The 15,225-nt window shown below is 35.1% G+C and overlaps 2 protein-coding genes across 2 annotated transcripts; both read left to right on the top strand.

Moving 5' to 3' along the window:
• The first annotated feature begins 1,517 nt into the window (after positions 1-1,517).
• On the top strand, positions 1,518-4,535 carry LOC111795390 (transmembrane 9 superfamily member 12-like). Its single transcript, XM_023677789.1, has 2 exons — positions 1,518-1,619; positions 2,062-4,535. The coding sequence occupies exon 2, from the start codon at positions 2,068-2,070 to the stop codon at positions 4,045-4,047; it is 1,980 nt and encodes a 659-aa protein (XP_023533557.1). The 5' UTR covers positions 1,518-1,619; positions 2,062-2,067; the 3' UTR covers positions 4,048-4,535.
• Positions 4,536-6,613: 2,078 nt separating this feature from the next.
• LOC111795139 lies at positions 6,614-14,737 on the top strand. Its single transcript, XM_023677397.1, has 21 exons — positions 6,614-6,820; positions 6,908-7,474; positions 7,565-7,812; positions 7,904-7,984; positions 8,100-8,234; positions 8,349-8,473; positions 8,759-8,923; positions 9,191-9,296; positions 9,497-9,602; positions 9,698-9,808; positions 9,936-10,099; positions 10,216-10,333; positions 11,087-11,314; positions 11,446-11,636; positions 11,820-11,987; positions 12,073-12,178; positions 12,292-12,429; positions 13,110-13,343; positions 13,484-13,678; positions 13,773-13,844; positions 14,331-14,737. The coding sequence occupies exons 1-21, from the start codon at positions 6,773-6,775 to the stop codon at positions 14,487-14,489; spliced, it is 3,465 nt and encodes a 1,154-aa protein (XP_023533165.1). The 5' UTR covers positions 6,614-6,772; the 3' UTR covers positions 14,490-14,737.
• The last annotated feature ends 488 nt before the right edge of the window (positions 14,738-15,225 follow it).

Raw genomic sequence — 15,225 nt, 5'->3', positions numbered from 1 at the left:
AAAGTTAGGCAACGAGACCTTATTTTTTATAATTTATTTCCTTTTTCATTCACTCTCGTAAATAATAAATATTAATAATGATCCAAAGGTCGAGGGTAGATCGGGCATTTAATTTTTCATCCTAGAGAATGGAAAATTTATTTATTTATTTATTTTTATTTTTTTTGCAAAGAAAAAATAATTCTTCATAATTATTTAAAATTTATTTTTGCCACATTTTTTTTAATTAATTTATTGGATTTACACGCAAGCAAACAAACAAGGCAAGGCGTTGCCAGAGTTTCAGTGGGCCACCGCAATCCTAATCTCTTCCCAACCAATGGCCATTTTTCGACGACGGAAATTCTTTTTATTTTATTTTATTTCCTTTTAGGGGCAAGAATTTGTGGTTGTAATGACGTGGCATGAACGAATTTATATTTTCTTATATGTGAGAGCTCGTTCATTTGTGTGCTCGTAAAGATCACGAAATATGAATCGTAATTTTTTTTTAGTGATTTATAACTTCATGATAGAGATGCACGTGTAGGAGCTTTTATGTGCATGAATGTGATATATATAAGGTCTAGGGTCGGTGTATATCAAAGTGATACTGTGAGATCCCATGTTGGTTGGAGAAGAGAATGAATCATTTCTTATAAAATCCCGAGAGGAAGTGTAAAAGAGAAAATCCAAAAAAGACAATGTCTGCTTACGATTGGCTTGAACTGTTATATATGGTTCAGAGCTAGACACGAGAACGTTGGCTTCCAACGAGGTAGATTGTGAGATCCCACATGTTCTATTGAAGCTTAGAAGTATGAAAGTGATGCTCGACTCGAGAGTTTGGTATACATGAAAGTGATGTACACGGAAACATTTGGATAAAAATAAAAGTTTAATATTTAAATTCTTGCATTAGTTTCCATTTATTTTTAATTTTTAAGCTGATAAAAAAAAATTTCTTTGAAATAAAAATGAATTTTAATTAAAAACATTGTTTATTTATTTATTTTTCGAATATTTCAAAAGAGAGAACGAAATTTTAAATTTTTAAAAAACAAGAAATAATATAAAAATGTTAAAGATTCGGGTTAGATCAAATATCTCACGAGAAGAAAAAAATGGACATCGGTTAGCTTTGTGTCTTTCCATCCTCGACCCCGTTCAGCTAATAGGGAGAAATCTCTCTCCACTTCCTTTTCATTCATTATTTAAGCAGAGATTTCCAAGTTAAATAGACATCTCTATAATTTAATATATTATATTTTTATTTTACCGTCATATTCCTAATTAAAATCAGCTATAAATTATTAATTTTTGGTATCGGAATTTTGATAAATAATAATTCATCTTATAACGTTGGTAATTATTTTGTCTTTATAGTAAAAAATATTAATGGGACATTGAGACCTAGACGACTTCATTTTGAAGGTGATGGGTTCGAGCTTTCGCCTATACCATTATATATTTATTATTATTTTTATTTAATTAAACAAGATATATTTATTATTATTTTTTTAAAAGATTTTGAGAGAGGAATATTAATTCCCAGCGCAACGCAATTTCAAGAACCCCCAACAATATACGCATTCTGTATCGTCCGTTGCTCGTCGTGAGTATCTCTCACCGTGTCGGTGGTAAGTTCTTGACCTAGATCTCAAGATTTCCCCCATTTCTTGGTGTATGATTTCGAGTTATGGAACTAAGGAATATGTTTCTCTGTGTTTGATTTGATTTTCATTTCATCGTTGCTTGTGTAAATTGAATTGAGTCGGATTTCCTCCTTTTCCAGTTTGATCTTAAGATTGTTTTTGTTCTTTTGTTTGAGAATGATTTGCTTGGAATGTATTTCGTTTCTTCCGTGCAACAGTTTAATCACTCGGATCTAATGCATTCTCTAATTAATCTAGCAGATTTTCAGTTTAGTGGTTAAAGATAAAGATAACTTTTTTTTTTTTTCTTGTAGATCTTGTCGCTGTCTTGTTTTTGTTTTATGATTTGAATTGTCGTTACTTTTGCTAGCGAATGGATCTTTTAAGTCCGGTTGGATTTGTAATTAGATTGCCGCATTTCTTTCAGTTTCCAATGGCCTCCTCCTGTTCGAGGAAGCCCTCAATTTGTCGGGTTTTCCTTGTGTTTCTGGTTCTTGCCTATGGTTGCGATGCATTCTATCTCCCCGGCAGCTACATGAATGTTTACTCCTCTGAGGATCCCATATTTGCTAAGGTTAATTCCTTGACTTCCATTGAAACTGAGCTTCCTTTCAACTATTATACTCTCCCCTATTGCAAGCCACCGGGTGGTGTCAAGAAAAGTGCAGAGAATCTTGGGGAGTTGCTTATGGGTGATCAGATCGACAACTCTCCATATCGTTTTCGCATGAATGTAAATGAAACAGTCTACCTTTGTACCACTGAGCCTTTGAGTGAGGTTCAAGTGAAGCTTTTGAAACAGAGAACTCGTGATCTCTATCAGGTAAACATGATACTGGATAATTTACCTGCCATGAGATTTACCGAACAAAATGGGATTAAAATCCAGTGGACTGGGTTTCCAGTTGGGTACACGCCATCTAACAGTGAGGATGATTATATCATTAACCACCTAAAGTTCACCGTCTTGGTTCATGAGTACGAGGGGACTGGTGTGGAAATAATTGGTACTGGGGAAGAAGGTATGGGTGTGATTTCACAAGCTGAACAGAAGAAGGCTTCCGGATACGAAATTGTTGGATTTCAGGTTACACCTTGTAGTGTTAAATATGATCCTGAAACGATGAAAAAGTATGATATGCTACAGAATATCACGCATGTAGACTGTCCAAAAGAACTTGAGAAGTCCCAGATCATCAGGGAGAAAGAGGAAGTGTCATTCACTTATGAGGTGCAGTTTGTCAAAAGTGATATAAGGTGGCCATCAAGATGGGATGCTTATTTGAGGATGGAGGGTTCCAAAGTACACTGGTTCTCAATTCTAAATTCACTAATGGTAATCTTCTTCTTAGCGGGTATAGTTTTCGTTATATTCTTAAGGACTGTGAGAAGAGACTTGACAAGGTATGAGGAATTGGACAAAGAATCTCAAGCGCAAATGAACGAAGAGCTCTCAGGATGGAAACTTGTAGTTGGAGATGTGTTCAGAGAACCCGAATGTTCGAAGCTTCTCTGCGTGATGGTTGGTGATGGGGTTCAAATCTTGGGGATGGCAGTTGTCACTGTTGTTTGTACAGCATTTGGCTTCATGTCACCAGCTTCTAGAGGAATGCTACTGACAGGGATGATTATTCTTTATCTTTTCCTTGGAATTATTGCAGGTTATGTTGGTGTACGTGCATGGAGAACCATTAAGGCAACGTCAGAAGGGTGGAGATCAGTTTCCTGGTCAGTTGCTTGCTTCTTTCCTGGGATCGTCTTCGTCATTCTTACGGTACTGAACTTCATTCTCTGGAGCAGCAAGAGTAGTGGTGCCATTCCCATCTCATTATATTTTGAACTCTTAGCTCTCTGGTTTTGCATATCTGTGCCACTCACCCTGCTGGGAGGTTTCTTTGCCACACGAGCTGCAGAAATTCAGTTTCCCGTGAGAACCAACCAGATTCCGAGGGAAATTCCTTCACGGAAGTACCCATCTTGGCTTCTCATTCTTGGAGCTGGGACCCTTCCCTTCGGAACCCTTTTCATCGAACTCTTCTTTATCCTTTCTAGCATCTGGCTTGGAAGGTTCTATTACGTTTTCGGTTTTCTACTGATAGTTTTATCTCTTCTGGTTATTGTGTGTGCTGAAGTATCAGTCGTCCTTACCTACATGCATCTCTGTGTGGAGGATTGGCGATGGTGGTGGAAGGCGTTCTTTGCTTCTGGTTCAGTTGCTCTTTACGTGTTCCTATATTCCATCCACTACTTGGTCTTTGAGCTGCAGAGTTTGAGCGGCCCGGTGTCTGCTATTCTTTATCTTGGTTATTCATTGATCATGGCAACAGCAATTATGTTATCAACTGGCACCATCGGCTTCCTGACGTCTTTCTACTTTGTTCACTACCTATTTTCTTCAGTAAAGATAGATTAGAAACGGCCTACACCGCCCTTGCTCGCCTGGCCAGTGGACGATTACGGTAACATTTCAGCTCTTGGCGAACCGTCTAATACTTTCTTTTTCCCTTCAGCCTAGCAAGTTTCTTAGGCATTNTTTTTTTTTTTTTTTTTTTTTTTGTCTTTGGAGCCATTACATTATATGAAGTGAAGTGAGATGATGGGATAGTTATTTCTAGTTTTATGAATCCCAACCTATGTTTAGAATGCAAAGATCTGCCCTCCACCAATACCAAATCCAAAAAAATGGGATGTTCTTGGGTTTTTAATGCTATTGATCTATTTTTGATGGAGTGCTTCTATCCAACCAAATTGTTAGTAGAAACTTGAAAGTTGTTACCATTGTTTTACCTTTTCCATTCTTGTATACCATTTCATTGTATTTGCTTTCTCCTTTGATATTTTTGACATTATTGATTTCTTATCTATACGTGCAAGTCGTTAAGTTCGTATATGACATTTGAGAAAATGCAATGAAGGATTGCATATTATATCTTTAAGTTCGTATATGACATCTGAGAAATTGTAGTGAACGCTTGCTTGTTATATCATTAAGTTCGTATATGATGTTTGAGAAATTGCAGTGAATGCTTGCTTGTTATATCGTTAAGTTCGTATATGACGTTTGAGAAAATGCAGTGAAGGCTTGGATATGGATGTTATATCGTTATGTTCGTATATGACATCTGAGAGAATGCAGTAAAGGCTTAGCATATTATATCATTAAGTTCGTATATGACATCTGAGAAATTGCAGTGAATGCTTGCTTGTTATATCGTTAAGTTCGTATATGACGTCTGAGAAAATGCAGTGAAGGCTTGGATATGGATATTATATCGTTATGTTCGTATATGACATCTGAGAAAATGCAGTAAAGGCTTGCATATTATATCGTTAAGTTCAGAGAAAATGTAGTATTATATTATTAAAGTTCATATATGACATCTAAAAAAAATGCAGTGAAGGCTTGTATACCGATACATGCAAGTCATCGAGCTCTTGTAGTCTTTGAATCTTTTTAATATAGTCAATCTTTTTTCAAATTTTATGAAAATTAGATAATTTTAATTTACTTTGTATAATTATTTAGAAATGGAAGAATTAAATTATTATCTTTGTCAATTTTATTACTGACTTTAAACTATATTTATATTATATTTTAATTTATTTGGAGAAGTTATTGCATTTCATTTTTTTTTCTTTTTTCGTATAATGAGATTATTCATTAAAAGTAAATGATTTTAGTAATAATTACAAATCAATATTTTAATTAATTCAAAATATGCTACAACTCTATAATTTGAAATTACATTAAATATACAAATCCCAAAATTTTCATATTTTATGTTGCCTCAAAATAGTACATTGAGAACATATAATAAATAATTTAACTGATATTATTAAATTAATATAATTAATCATAATAAACATACATACTATGTTTTGTATATCTTATTTATTTCATGTACACTTTGTATATTTAATTATTTCAAATCTGTATTCAATATTAATGATATTATTAAATTAATAAAATCTAGCATATGATTTAATTATTTCAAATCTGTATTCAATATTAATGATATTATTAAATTAATAAAATCTAGCATATGATTTAATTATTTCAAATCTGTATTCAATATTAATGATATTATTAAATTAATAAAATCTAGCATATGATTTAATTATTTCAAATCTGTATTCAATATTAATGATATTATTAAATTAATAAAATCTAGCATATGATTTAATTATTTCAAATCTGTATTCAATATTAATGATATTATTAAATTAATAAAATCTAGCATATGATTTAATTATTTCAAATCTGTATTCAATATTAATGATATTATTAAATTAATAAAATCTAGCATATGATTTAATTATTTCAAATCTGTATTCAATATTAATGATATTATTAAATTAATAAAATCTAGCATATGATTTAATTATTTCAAATCTGTATTCAATATTAATGATATTATTAAATTAATAAAATCTAGCATATGATGTAGGTTTAAATGTATATACATACACAATAATATAGTCCAAAACTATGTGACCGTACGACATATTAATATACCTAAAGTATGAAATAAATATACCAAAGTCCACCCAACATATGAAATAAATATATCCTTTATATTTATTGGGCTATATAGTATAATTTCAATTTGAATAAATAATTATAAGATTATTAATGTTATAATTTAGTGAGTATTTTTAAATGTTTAAATTTAGTTATATTATTATTTATTTATTATTATTTTTTTTTACAAATTTGAAATTATATATTTTATTTCTAAAAAATTATTATTATTCTTAACCCATTTTTTATTAACCGTTAAATTAATTGAAAGTATAAATACTTGACAAAATTGAAGGCACAGTAACCAATATGATATTTAAAATAAAATAAATAAAAAAAGAAAGAATTTTTGTAATATTAAAAAAATATATTAAATGAACTCCAGAAACTAGCCGTTGGCAAAAAAAGGCGCACTGAACTAACCGCCCTGTCGCGTTCCTTCTTCTTCTTCGTCTTCTTCTTCTTCTTCTTCACCATCATTTTCTTCCACTCTGTTCTGTACCTTCGAGCTTCTCCATTTCATCTCTTCTAGCTTCTTCCCTTGCAGCTCTTTCACCTTCTCTCACTCTTGTGTACCAGAAGCTTCTTCCCGCTTGAGGATTCATCATCGAGCAAGATGTTCACAGATGGCCTCGATGAAACTGCAATTTCCTGGGTAAAAAAGGTATTCTCTCCAGTTTGATTCAGTTCATTCTGTTTTTCATTTGTAGTATTCGATTCATTTTTGTATCTCGTCGCTGTTTCCCCTTAGGGGACGGATAAAATTGTGGAAGACGAAACTCGAATTCGATCTCCTCTTGCCGAGAAAACCGGCTCCGATCTATTTCCGAAATCTCCGTTGGCGTTTAATGGCACTGGATTCATGTCTTCTCATGTTTTGCCTCCTTTGAAATTCCATTCTGGATTGCTTTCTCCTCATAGTTTGGCATCTCCATGCCTGGATGACGATGATGATGATGATGATGGAGATTTTGACGTTAATGAAAGTATTGCTTCGGTTCCGTTTGAAGAGGATGGAGATTATTCTGATGATGATGGTATGGAATTTCATGATTCGGATTTCTTGGAGAAGCCTGTCGTGCAGGGTATTGAGGAAGATGTATTTAGCTACCAGTCTAGGGTTAATACCGTATCTGGAACTCGATGTATATCTTCTATTAATCGACGGTACTTGAAGGAAGATCTCAGGGTCGAAGTGCCTGTTAATTTAAGTAGATTTCCTGATGTGAAGTTGGGCGTAAGAAATTTGCCCCAAAAATCTTCTACTCCTAATTATGGCAATCAGCGCCAGACTGAAGTCTACTTTCACAGTGCTCGTGTAAGACATTCAAACCCTTTATAATTCTCATTATATGCTGCAAATTTTCTCTGTTATCATTTTCAAGCTGAACTGAGTTGATTGTTGCAGGGTCCCGGTGTCCATGGAAGGTTTTTTGAGGATTTGGCCGGAACCCCCAGTGCACCTCCCATTGGTGATGTTGGAGGGGGTGAAACCACGAGCACAGAATGTGGAAGTCAAACTAGACCAGATTCTGAAGGTTCAAGTGAAGTTGATGAAACTGACAATGGATGCCCATTGCCGGCGACAGAGGGTTTTGATGGATGTAATGCAGATTGGAAAGCTTATTCTCCGGGAACCACCCAAAATTTTGAAAGGTTCAGTGGTTTTCAGTGGACTGCTTTAACATGAAAGAAGCTTTGAATTTTTTCTTTTGATCTTCTTAATTTATATTCTTTGGGTGAACAGAACTTCAACAGGAACTAAAGATTCTTATATCTCTCATCTGCAAGCAAACTATCCAGAACCTTCATCCTGTTACAACACAAGGTTTTTATTGAATTAAGTAGTTATTTATTAGTTGTTTCTATAATTTTGCTTCAAGGTACTTTTGGTTATTACTGATCTTTACCATTCTTGTCCATTTTGAGCTTCGTAATTGCAGTGGTCAACAAGCCTGGCAAACTCTACTTGCATATGATGCTTGTATTCGGTTGTGCCTACAAGCATGGGAAAGAGGCTGCACATACTCACCTGAATTTTTACGCAATGGGTGCTTGATTCTTCGAAATGCTTTTGGGTACAGATCCTCTTTTCTTGTGCTTTTTGACTAAAACATTGTTCATATTTAAAGTTTATGGTAGATTTGATTGGATCTCTTATGGGTTCTCTCTATGAATTGACCATTATGTAGACTACACAAATTTTTATTGCAACCTCGGCTCGCACAACCGACCGAAAGGGGGAGAAACACTGAGCATTCAGCACAAGTAGTAACTTCGAACCAGAAGAAAGTTGTCGGAAAGATAAGAGTGGAAGGTACAGATTCTTCAGAAGATTTCACCATTATTTGAACAATATATTCGGTTCAATTCCCTGTCCAAAGGAGCTTCCTAGGGGGTTACTTGAGTATGTCCATTGTCAAACATTCTATTAAAATGAACAATCTGCTTCCATGTGAGGATTCTTCTTTCCATATTCCAATTCACAGGACAACCAATTCTATGCCGGTTCTCTCTCTCTAGTCTTAGAACTGAGACAACTTCTCTCCTTTTCAGATTTTGTTGTGACATTGATTGACCAAGATATATTTTTTGATGGCAGTGAAAAAGCTTAGACTGATTCCAAAGAGGAAAGTGATAAATACCTATTCGCAAAGAGGCTCAATCTATATGCAAACAGGAGTGGAGTATATTCGAAATATTTCTACTGTCGTGAAAAATGGCATAAACTCTCTAAAAGACGCTTCATTCTCAATTACATCAGAAGGTAAGTTCGTACCGATTTTATTTTTGCTCCTTGTAATCGCGACACATGATTAATCTTTCACCAAGTTAAAGAAATGATAGGTTCTATTAAATATATGCACCAAGTATTTTCGGGTGATGCTTGGATCTATGTGTGTTCATATATTTCCGAAAGATAAAATAAAATACGTGCCTTTCAGATAACATAACATGCAAGCAAAAACAAGAAAAAGCGTTTCGAACATTTTGCAGTTCAATAGTGGAAAAGTGACATTTTTATGCTTTGCAGAACAATTATCGTGCTTATTTCAATTGAAGAGTGCTACAGAAGGCTCTGACCTGGAGTCTGATTCTGCTGTTTGCTTGCACCCTGGCAGTGGAGACTACCATGTCTTGTAAGTTCTGATCTTTGCTTTTTACTATTTATTTTTTACCCATAACCTGTTATGTAAGAGAGCACGTATGAACCATCGCTCTCAAGATATTATGTTCTTTTCTCTGAATTAACATTAGATCAATCCACTTAAGGAGAGGATTCTACTCTTTCTAGTAGATGTAAGTTATGAACACGAATATGATGCATTTGTGACTTCAGTTTCCCAGAGGCTCCAGGAGATACCCTTTTACTAGAAATCCAGGATGTCAAAAAAACTACCCAAGGTCGAACTACGATTTCAGTTTCATCTTTGATCGGTAACACCGTAAGTATTATATTTTCGTTAAGATTATTTTATTTTTTATTTTTTGCATGTTACCAATCAATAGTTGAAGTGAGTTTTCCCCCCCTTATTTGCAGAATGATAGGATTCGGTGGTGGCCGATATACCATGATGACCAGGAATGTGTTGGGAAAATTCAGCTTTCTATCGTCCATACAATGACAAGTGACGAGACTAATCATATGAAGGTATTTTTAAGTCATTATTTTTCTGTATCAAATTAATGGACGTATCCTTACATTATGGGATTTGTTTTTGGATAAAAAGATAGATGGTGGCTGGTTTAATTGATCCTTTGTGTTCCGTACGTAACAGAGTGGACCTGTTGTGGAAACTCTTGCCTATGATTTAGTGCTAGAGGCTGCAATGCGTGCACAACACTTTTCTTCCAGAAATCTAAGGATTGATGGACTTTGGAAGTGGTTGTTGACTGAATTTGCAGACTATTATGGAGTTTCTGACTCATATACAAGAATCAGGTATTACAGACATTATGGATATGTAGAGTGTAGCGAGTTGAAGAACATCAATGATTCATATTCTTGCAAATCCATTTGTTGTGTTTTGACTTGCTTTAGTTCTTCCCTATGATCAGATATCTTTCTCATGTCATGAGTGTGGCTACTCCAACTAAAGATTGCTTAGAGCTTGTAAATGAATTACTTGATCCCATAATGAAGGCCAAAAACGAGAAAAGTTTGACTCGGCAAGAGGTACGTTTATCCATATATCCCTACCCAAATAAGAGTAATCACGATAGCCAGAGTCTCCTGAAAATGAGGGTTACTGTGAGATCCCACGTTGGTTGGAGAGGAAACGAAGTATTCCTTATAAAAGTGCGGAAACCTCTCCATAGTAGACACGTTTTAAAACTGTGAGGCTGATGGCGATACGTAATGAGCCAAATGAGATAATATCAACTAACGGTGAGCTTGGGCTTTACAAATGGTATCAGATCCAGACACCGGACGATGTGCTAGTGAGGACGCTGGGCCTCAAGGGGTGGATTGTGAGATCCCACATTGGTTCGAGAGGGGAACGAAACATTTCTTGGGTGTGGAAACCTCTCCCTAGTAGACGCGTCTCTAGCTCGTAGAAAAATGAGTGTGAATTTTGGGGTGAATTTGTATGAATTTGTGAAAATTGAAAATTTTAAGGAATAGATTACTTGAGACTATTTTTGCATAGCTTGGTTTGTAATTTGTAGATGTGTAGCTAGTAAAATGTATTAAAGAAGATCATAAAATTAGTCAAAATGTAGCTTGAGAGAAATAGATTCTCACCTATAGACAGGCTTCACAATCTCTTACTAAGCAAACACAACCATTTTCTATTTTCTTCTCCAATATGGTATATTCTCTAGAGGCTCCATAAATTCTTTAATTCTTTTGAGGAATAGCCATTAAAACTTATTTGGGGCTCCAATGATGTATCTTTGGTTCTAATTAGTATATTCTCTTTGCCAGAGAAGTATATTACTGGATTGTGAAACTCAAATTGAGAACCTGTTGGCAAATCTTTTTGAGAACTACAAGTCATTAGATGAAAACTCCCCTACGGGATTGGCAGATTTACTTGGTCATCCCACAGAAGACTCTCCAGCATCTGCTCTAACTCCAGCCGTGAAAATCTACACTCAGCTCCACGATATACTTTCTCAAGATGCCCAGAATATGCTGAGAAACTATTTTCAGGTAAGCCATCATCCGTTTTTGGGCTCACAGAACTATATTTTCTTGAGATTTTGGATAAGCGATGATTTTCCTACTCTGATCTATCTGATTACATGAGTAAGCCAAATATTGCACTCCTATGATGATTGCAGAGAGCGGCGAAAAAGCGGTGTCGAAAGCATATGGTTGAGACTGATGAGTTTGTCTCGGGAAACGCTGAAGGTCTTTCCATGGATCCAATTACCATCTCCACGGCATATTTGAAGATGAAACAGCTATGCAAAAATATAGGTGGTGAAATTCAGGCTGATATCAAAATTCATAATCAACATATACTACCAAGGTATGTTTATATCCGAGCTAGAGAAGTTATTAATGAAATCCACAGGTTTTACGAAGTTGAACGAACTTCACCAGGACGGTTGTTACTGTACTTTCAGTAGTATGGATATAGAGAATTGAAATACAATTTTTGGATTGGATGTGCTTAGAATAGCTCTTGACTCATGCTACCATTTTGTCTCAGTTCGATTGACCTGTCAAACATCACCGCCGCCGTTTACAGCACCGAGTTGTTCAACAGGCTTAGAGGATTCCTCTCTGCATGGCCTCCATCTGGTCCATTGCCTTTCGTAAATGAGCTTTTAGTAGCTACTGCTGATTTTGAAAGAAGCCTTGAATCATGGAATATCAGGTCTTTGAAAAATCATTTTACAACTTGAAAAATGAGATGATTGTGTTAGAAATTTGATTTTTTCCTGACATTAGGAATCCTTCAGTTCTGTGCAGGGTAGCGTAGACTCGAGAAATCTTTTCCATAACTATATAATGGTGTGGGTACAGGATATGCAAATAACTTTGCTGGATATATGTAAAGCAGAAAAGGTTCGATCTCTATCACTACCATCTCTTTATGAAGCAGAATTGCAGCTCATTCATTCTTTCTAAAAAGTTGTTGATCAGCCTCTAAGCGAATTTGCTCGATTGAACAAACACAGATGCCGTGGTCTGGTGTAACAACAAATTATTCCACTTCACCCTTCGCTGAGGAGATGTACGAGAAAATAAAGGACTCCCTCGTTCAATATGAAGTAGTGATCAATCGATGGCCTCAATATTCATTGATTTTAGAACATGTAAGAATCTAAATATCGTTGTTATCACATCAGAGGTCACCATCGTTCTGCCATTTCATATGTAATCTACGCTTGCTGATAATNAAGTGATTAAAATCACCTACTTTTACACTTAGAAAATCGATTCTGACGTGTCCTAAATGTTACTGGTGGGGAATAGCTTACTCTTATCCAATTTAATCATAAATACTTTTACGTATTTTGTTTTGAGCTGTGAAGTTGGTTTGAACGTGTTCTCGAACTTCAAGGATATGTAAGCTTTGTGACAATGTATCACATCCTCAGACTTCTCAAGTCGTTTTCATTGTTGCCTAGTCAGAAGGTTTTTAGGAATGGGTGTATCTTTGAGCTTCTACTTGTCCCGAAGATTTGTATATATGACTTTTTGTTCTTTGCTTTGATTTTTATCGTTTGTCTGTTTTTTGGGTTGGTTTTCCTATTTTTTGGCTTTTTTCTTGTTTTGATTTTAAAACTAATAAAACTCTATATAATACTTGGGGTAGAGAGAGACTAGTTATGAAAGTTTTATCAAACCATAATAACTGATTAGCATTTAAAACTACAGGAACTAGTTTCTAGCCTTTAAAACTACAAGGAATAAATTCTATCTCAAAATCAAGATGATAGGAACTAAATTTGTAATTTAACCTTTCTTTCTTATTTTTAATATTTCCATGTTTCACGATTTGGAAACGATTGTTGAACAGCTGGGAATGTTCCTCAATACCATCAAGAGAATTCTAGATGTCTTACACATTAGAGTTGAAGGTATCTTGAAGTCGTGGGCATCCTATACGCCTGTTGTGGGAGACAAGAGGTCACTGTTCGGAGAGCAGATGAATGGAATCACGGTTCTTTTGAGGACGAAGTACAAAAACTACTTGCAAGCAATTGTAGGGAAGCTCATGTGCAATGTAAGCTTACATCACTTCATAATTCTCTCATGATATACATTTTATTCTGATTTTTCAACTTTCTTCCTTGGCATTTTGAGCTAAGTTCGAAGGAACAATCTTTAATTCTGCAAAGTTAATGATTTTGAATTTACCATCAGATGCAAGCCAACCGTAATACACGGCTGAAAAGGATTTTGGAGGGAACGAGGGAAGAAGAAGGGGAGCACGAAGTTCGTGAAAGAATGCAAATGCTAAGTGCACAACTCATTGATTCCATATCGAACTTGCACGAAGTCTTTACAGGTCCTATATTTGTTGCAATATGTCGGGGGTTCTGGGACAGTATGGGACAGGTAAACTCAAGAGAATACATTAATTTTCCTCATAGTCCTCCATCCACCGCCCATTTCGATCATTCTAACAGGCAACCACGCTATTCTGGAACAGATCGTCTTGAAATTTCTCGAAGGCAGGAAAGAAAACAGAGTATGGTACAATGGATCATATTACGCTCTTGGGGTAAATTTCAATGCACCCACATGATTCTTTATTCTTTAAGCAAAAGAAATTTCTTTTCTCGAGGATTTTTATTGTGAGATCCCATGTTGGTTGGAGAGAAGAGCGAAACATTCAGGATTGGAAATCTCTCCTTTTTAAAAACCTTGAGGGAAGCTCGAAAGTAAAGCCCAAAGAGTAAAATATCTAGTAGGCTTGGGCGGTTACAAATGGTATTAGAGCCAGACACCAAACGGTCAGCATGGATGCTGGGACCCCAAGGAGGGTGGATTGTGAGATCCCAAGTTGGTTGGAGAGGAGAACGAAACATTCCTTATAAGGGTGTAGAAACCTCTCCCTAACAGACACGTTTTTAAAACCTTGAGGCGAAGTCTGAAAGGGAAAGTCCAAAAAGGACAATATCTGCTAGCGGTGGGCTTGAACGGTTATATTCTGCCTGTGATAATTCATCATCATGAGCTCACAATGGTTCGATCCTTTACTATGTAGATATTGGATGATACATTTGCTTCCCAAATGCAGCGATTACAAGGAAATGCAGTGCAAGAAAAAGATATTGAGCCTCCTCGTTCAGTCGTTGAAGCTCGATCAATTCTCAGCAGGGACTCGGCAAATGCCACTGACACTGCAACTTATTTATATCTCTGATTGTTTTAACTGGTATGGCTTCTTCAATTCATTCATATACATAGATCAGGTGTAATATTATTATTCATATACATAGATTAGGTGTAATAGTATAATTCATATGGGGGCGCTATTTACTTTTTAGAAATTCGTTGTTTTGTTTATTCAATCTATGTTGATAGGTTATATTGATGTATTATTTATTATTCAAAGGATCATTGTTCTTCCTGTACATCATTATTATTCAACAAGGGCAGCTTCTTGATTTTCTTCCAGTTGAGTGAGAGTTTATTTCTCTTACTTGATGATGCATATTTGTTGCTTGCGATAACCATCGCATCCGCCTTCTCAAGAATCAATGTTTCAATTATTCTTCTTCTTCTTCTTTTTTTTTTTTTTTTCAATTTTAACGTTTTTATAATTGCTCTTGTTTTCCTTTATCTCGGAAGATATTGTGACTATATTGATTATATTATTCTCAGATATTGTGACTATATTGATTATATTATTCTCTTTTACCATTTTTTTTTTTTTCGGATTAGGTTGAATCTTTGGACAATTGAAAATGTTCAGTTTGCATGTTGACATTTTTTTGGCCATGTCAACCTATCCAATTTGACCTGACTCAAAAATAGGGTTACAATTCAACCATACTTTTAAAAAGAATAAAAAAAATATTTAACAATTACAACCCCATGGTGATGGGCGGTGAGTTATATATGTTTGAATGTCAAATTTTATTAGATTTTAGTTATGA

This window comes from Cucurbita pepo, chromosome LG05, assembly GCF_002806865.2.
Source record: "Cucurbita pepo subsp. pepo cultivar mu-cu-16 chromosome LG05, ASM280686v2, whole genome shotgun sequence".
Classification (NCBI taxonomy): Eukaryota; Viridiplantae; Streptophyta; class Magnoliopsida; order Cucurbitales; family Cucurbitaceae; genus Cucurbita; species Cucurbita pepo.
The sequence above is the reverse complement of the archived record's forward strand: the minus strand, read 5'-3'. Positions and strand labels throughout refer to the sequence as shown.

Excerpts from the sequence above, each read along its gene's own strand:
- LOC111795390 (XM_023677789.1), top strand. The coding sequence starts at position 2,068 with ATGGCCTCCTCCTGTTCGAGGAAGCCCTCAATTTGTCGGGTTTTCCTT.
- LOC111795139 (XM_023677397.1), top strand. The coding sequence starts at position 6,773 with ATGTTCACAGATGGCCTCGATGAAACTGCAATTTCCTGGGTAAAAAAG. Across the intron at positions 9,297-9,496 it reads AGTGGAGACTACCATGTCTT|TTTCCCAGAGGCTCCAGGAG; the intron begins GTAAGTTCTGAT and ends TTGTGACTTCAG. Across the intron at positions 12,430-13,109 it reads ATTCATTGATTTTAGAACAT|CACGATTTGGAAACGATTGT; the intron begins GTAAGAATCTAA and ends ATTTCCATGTTT.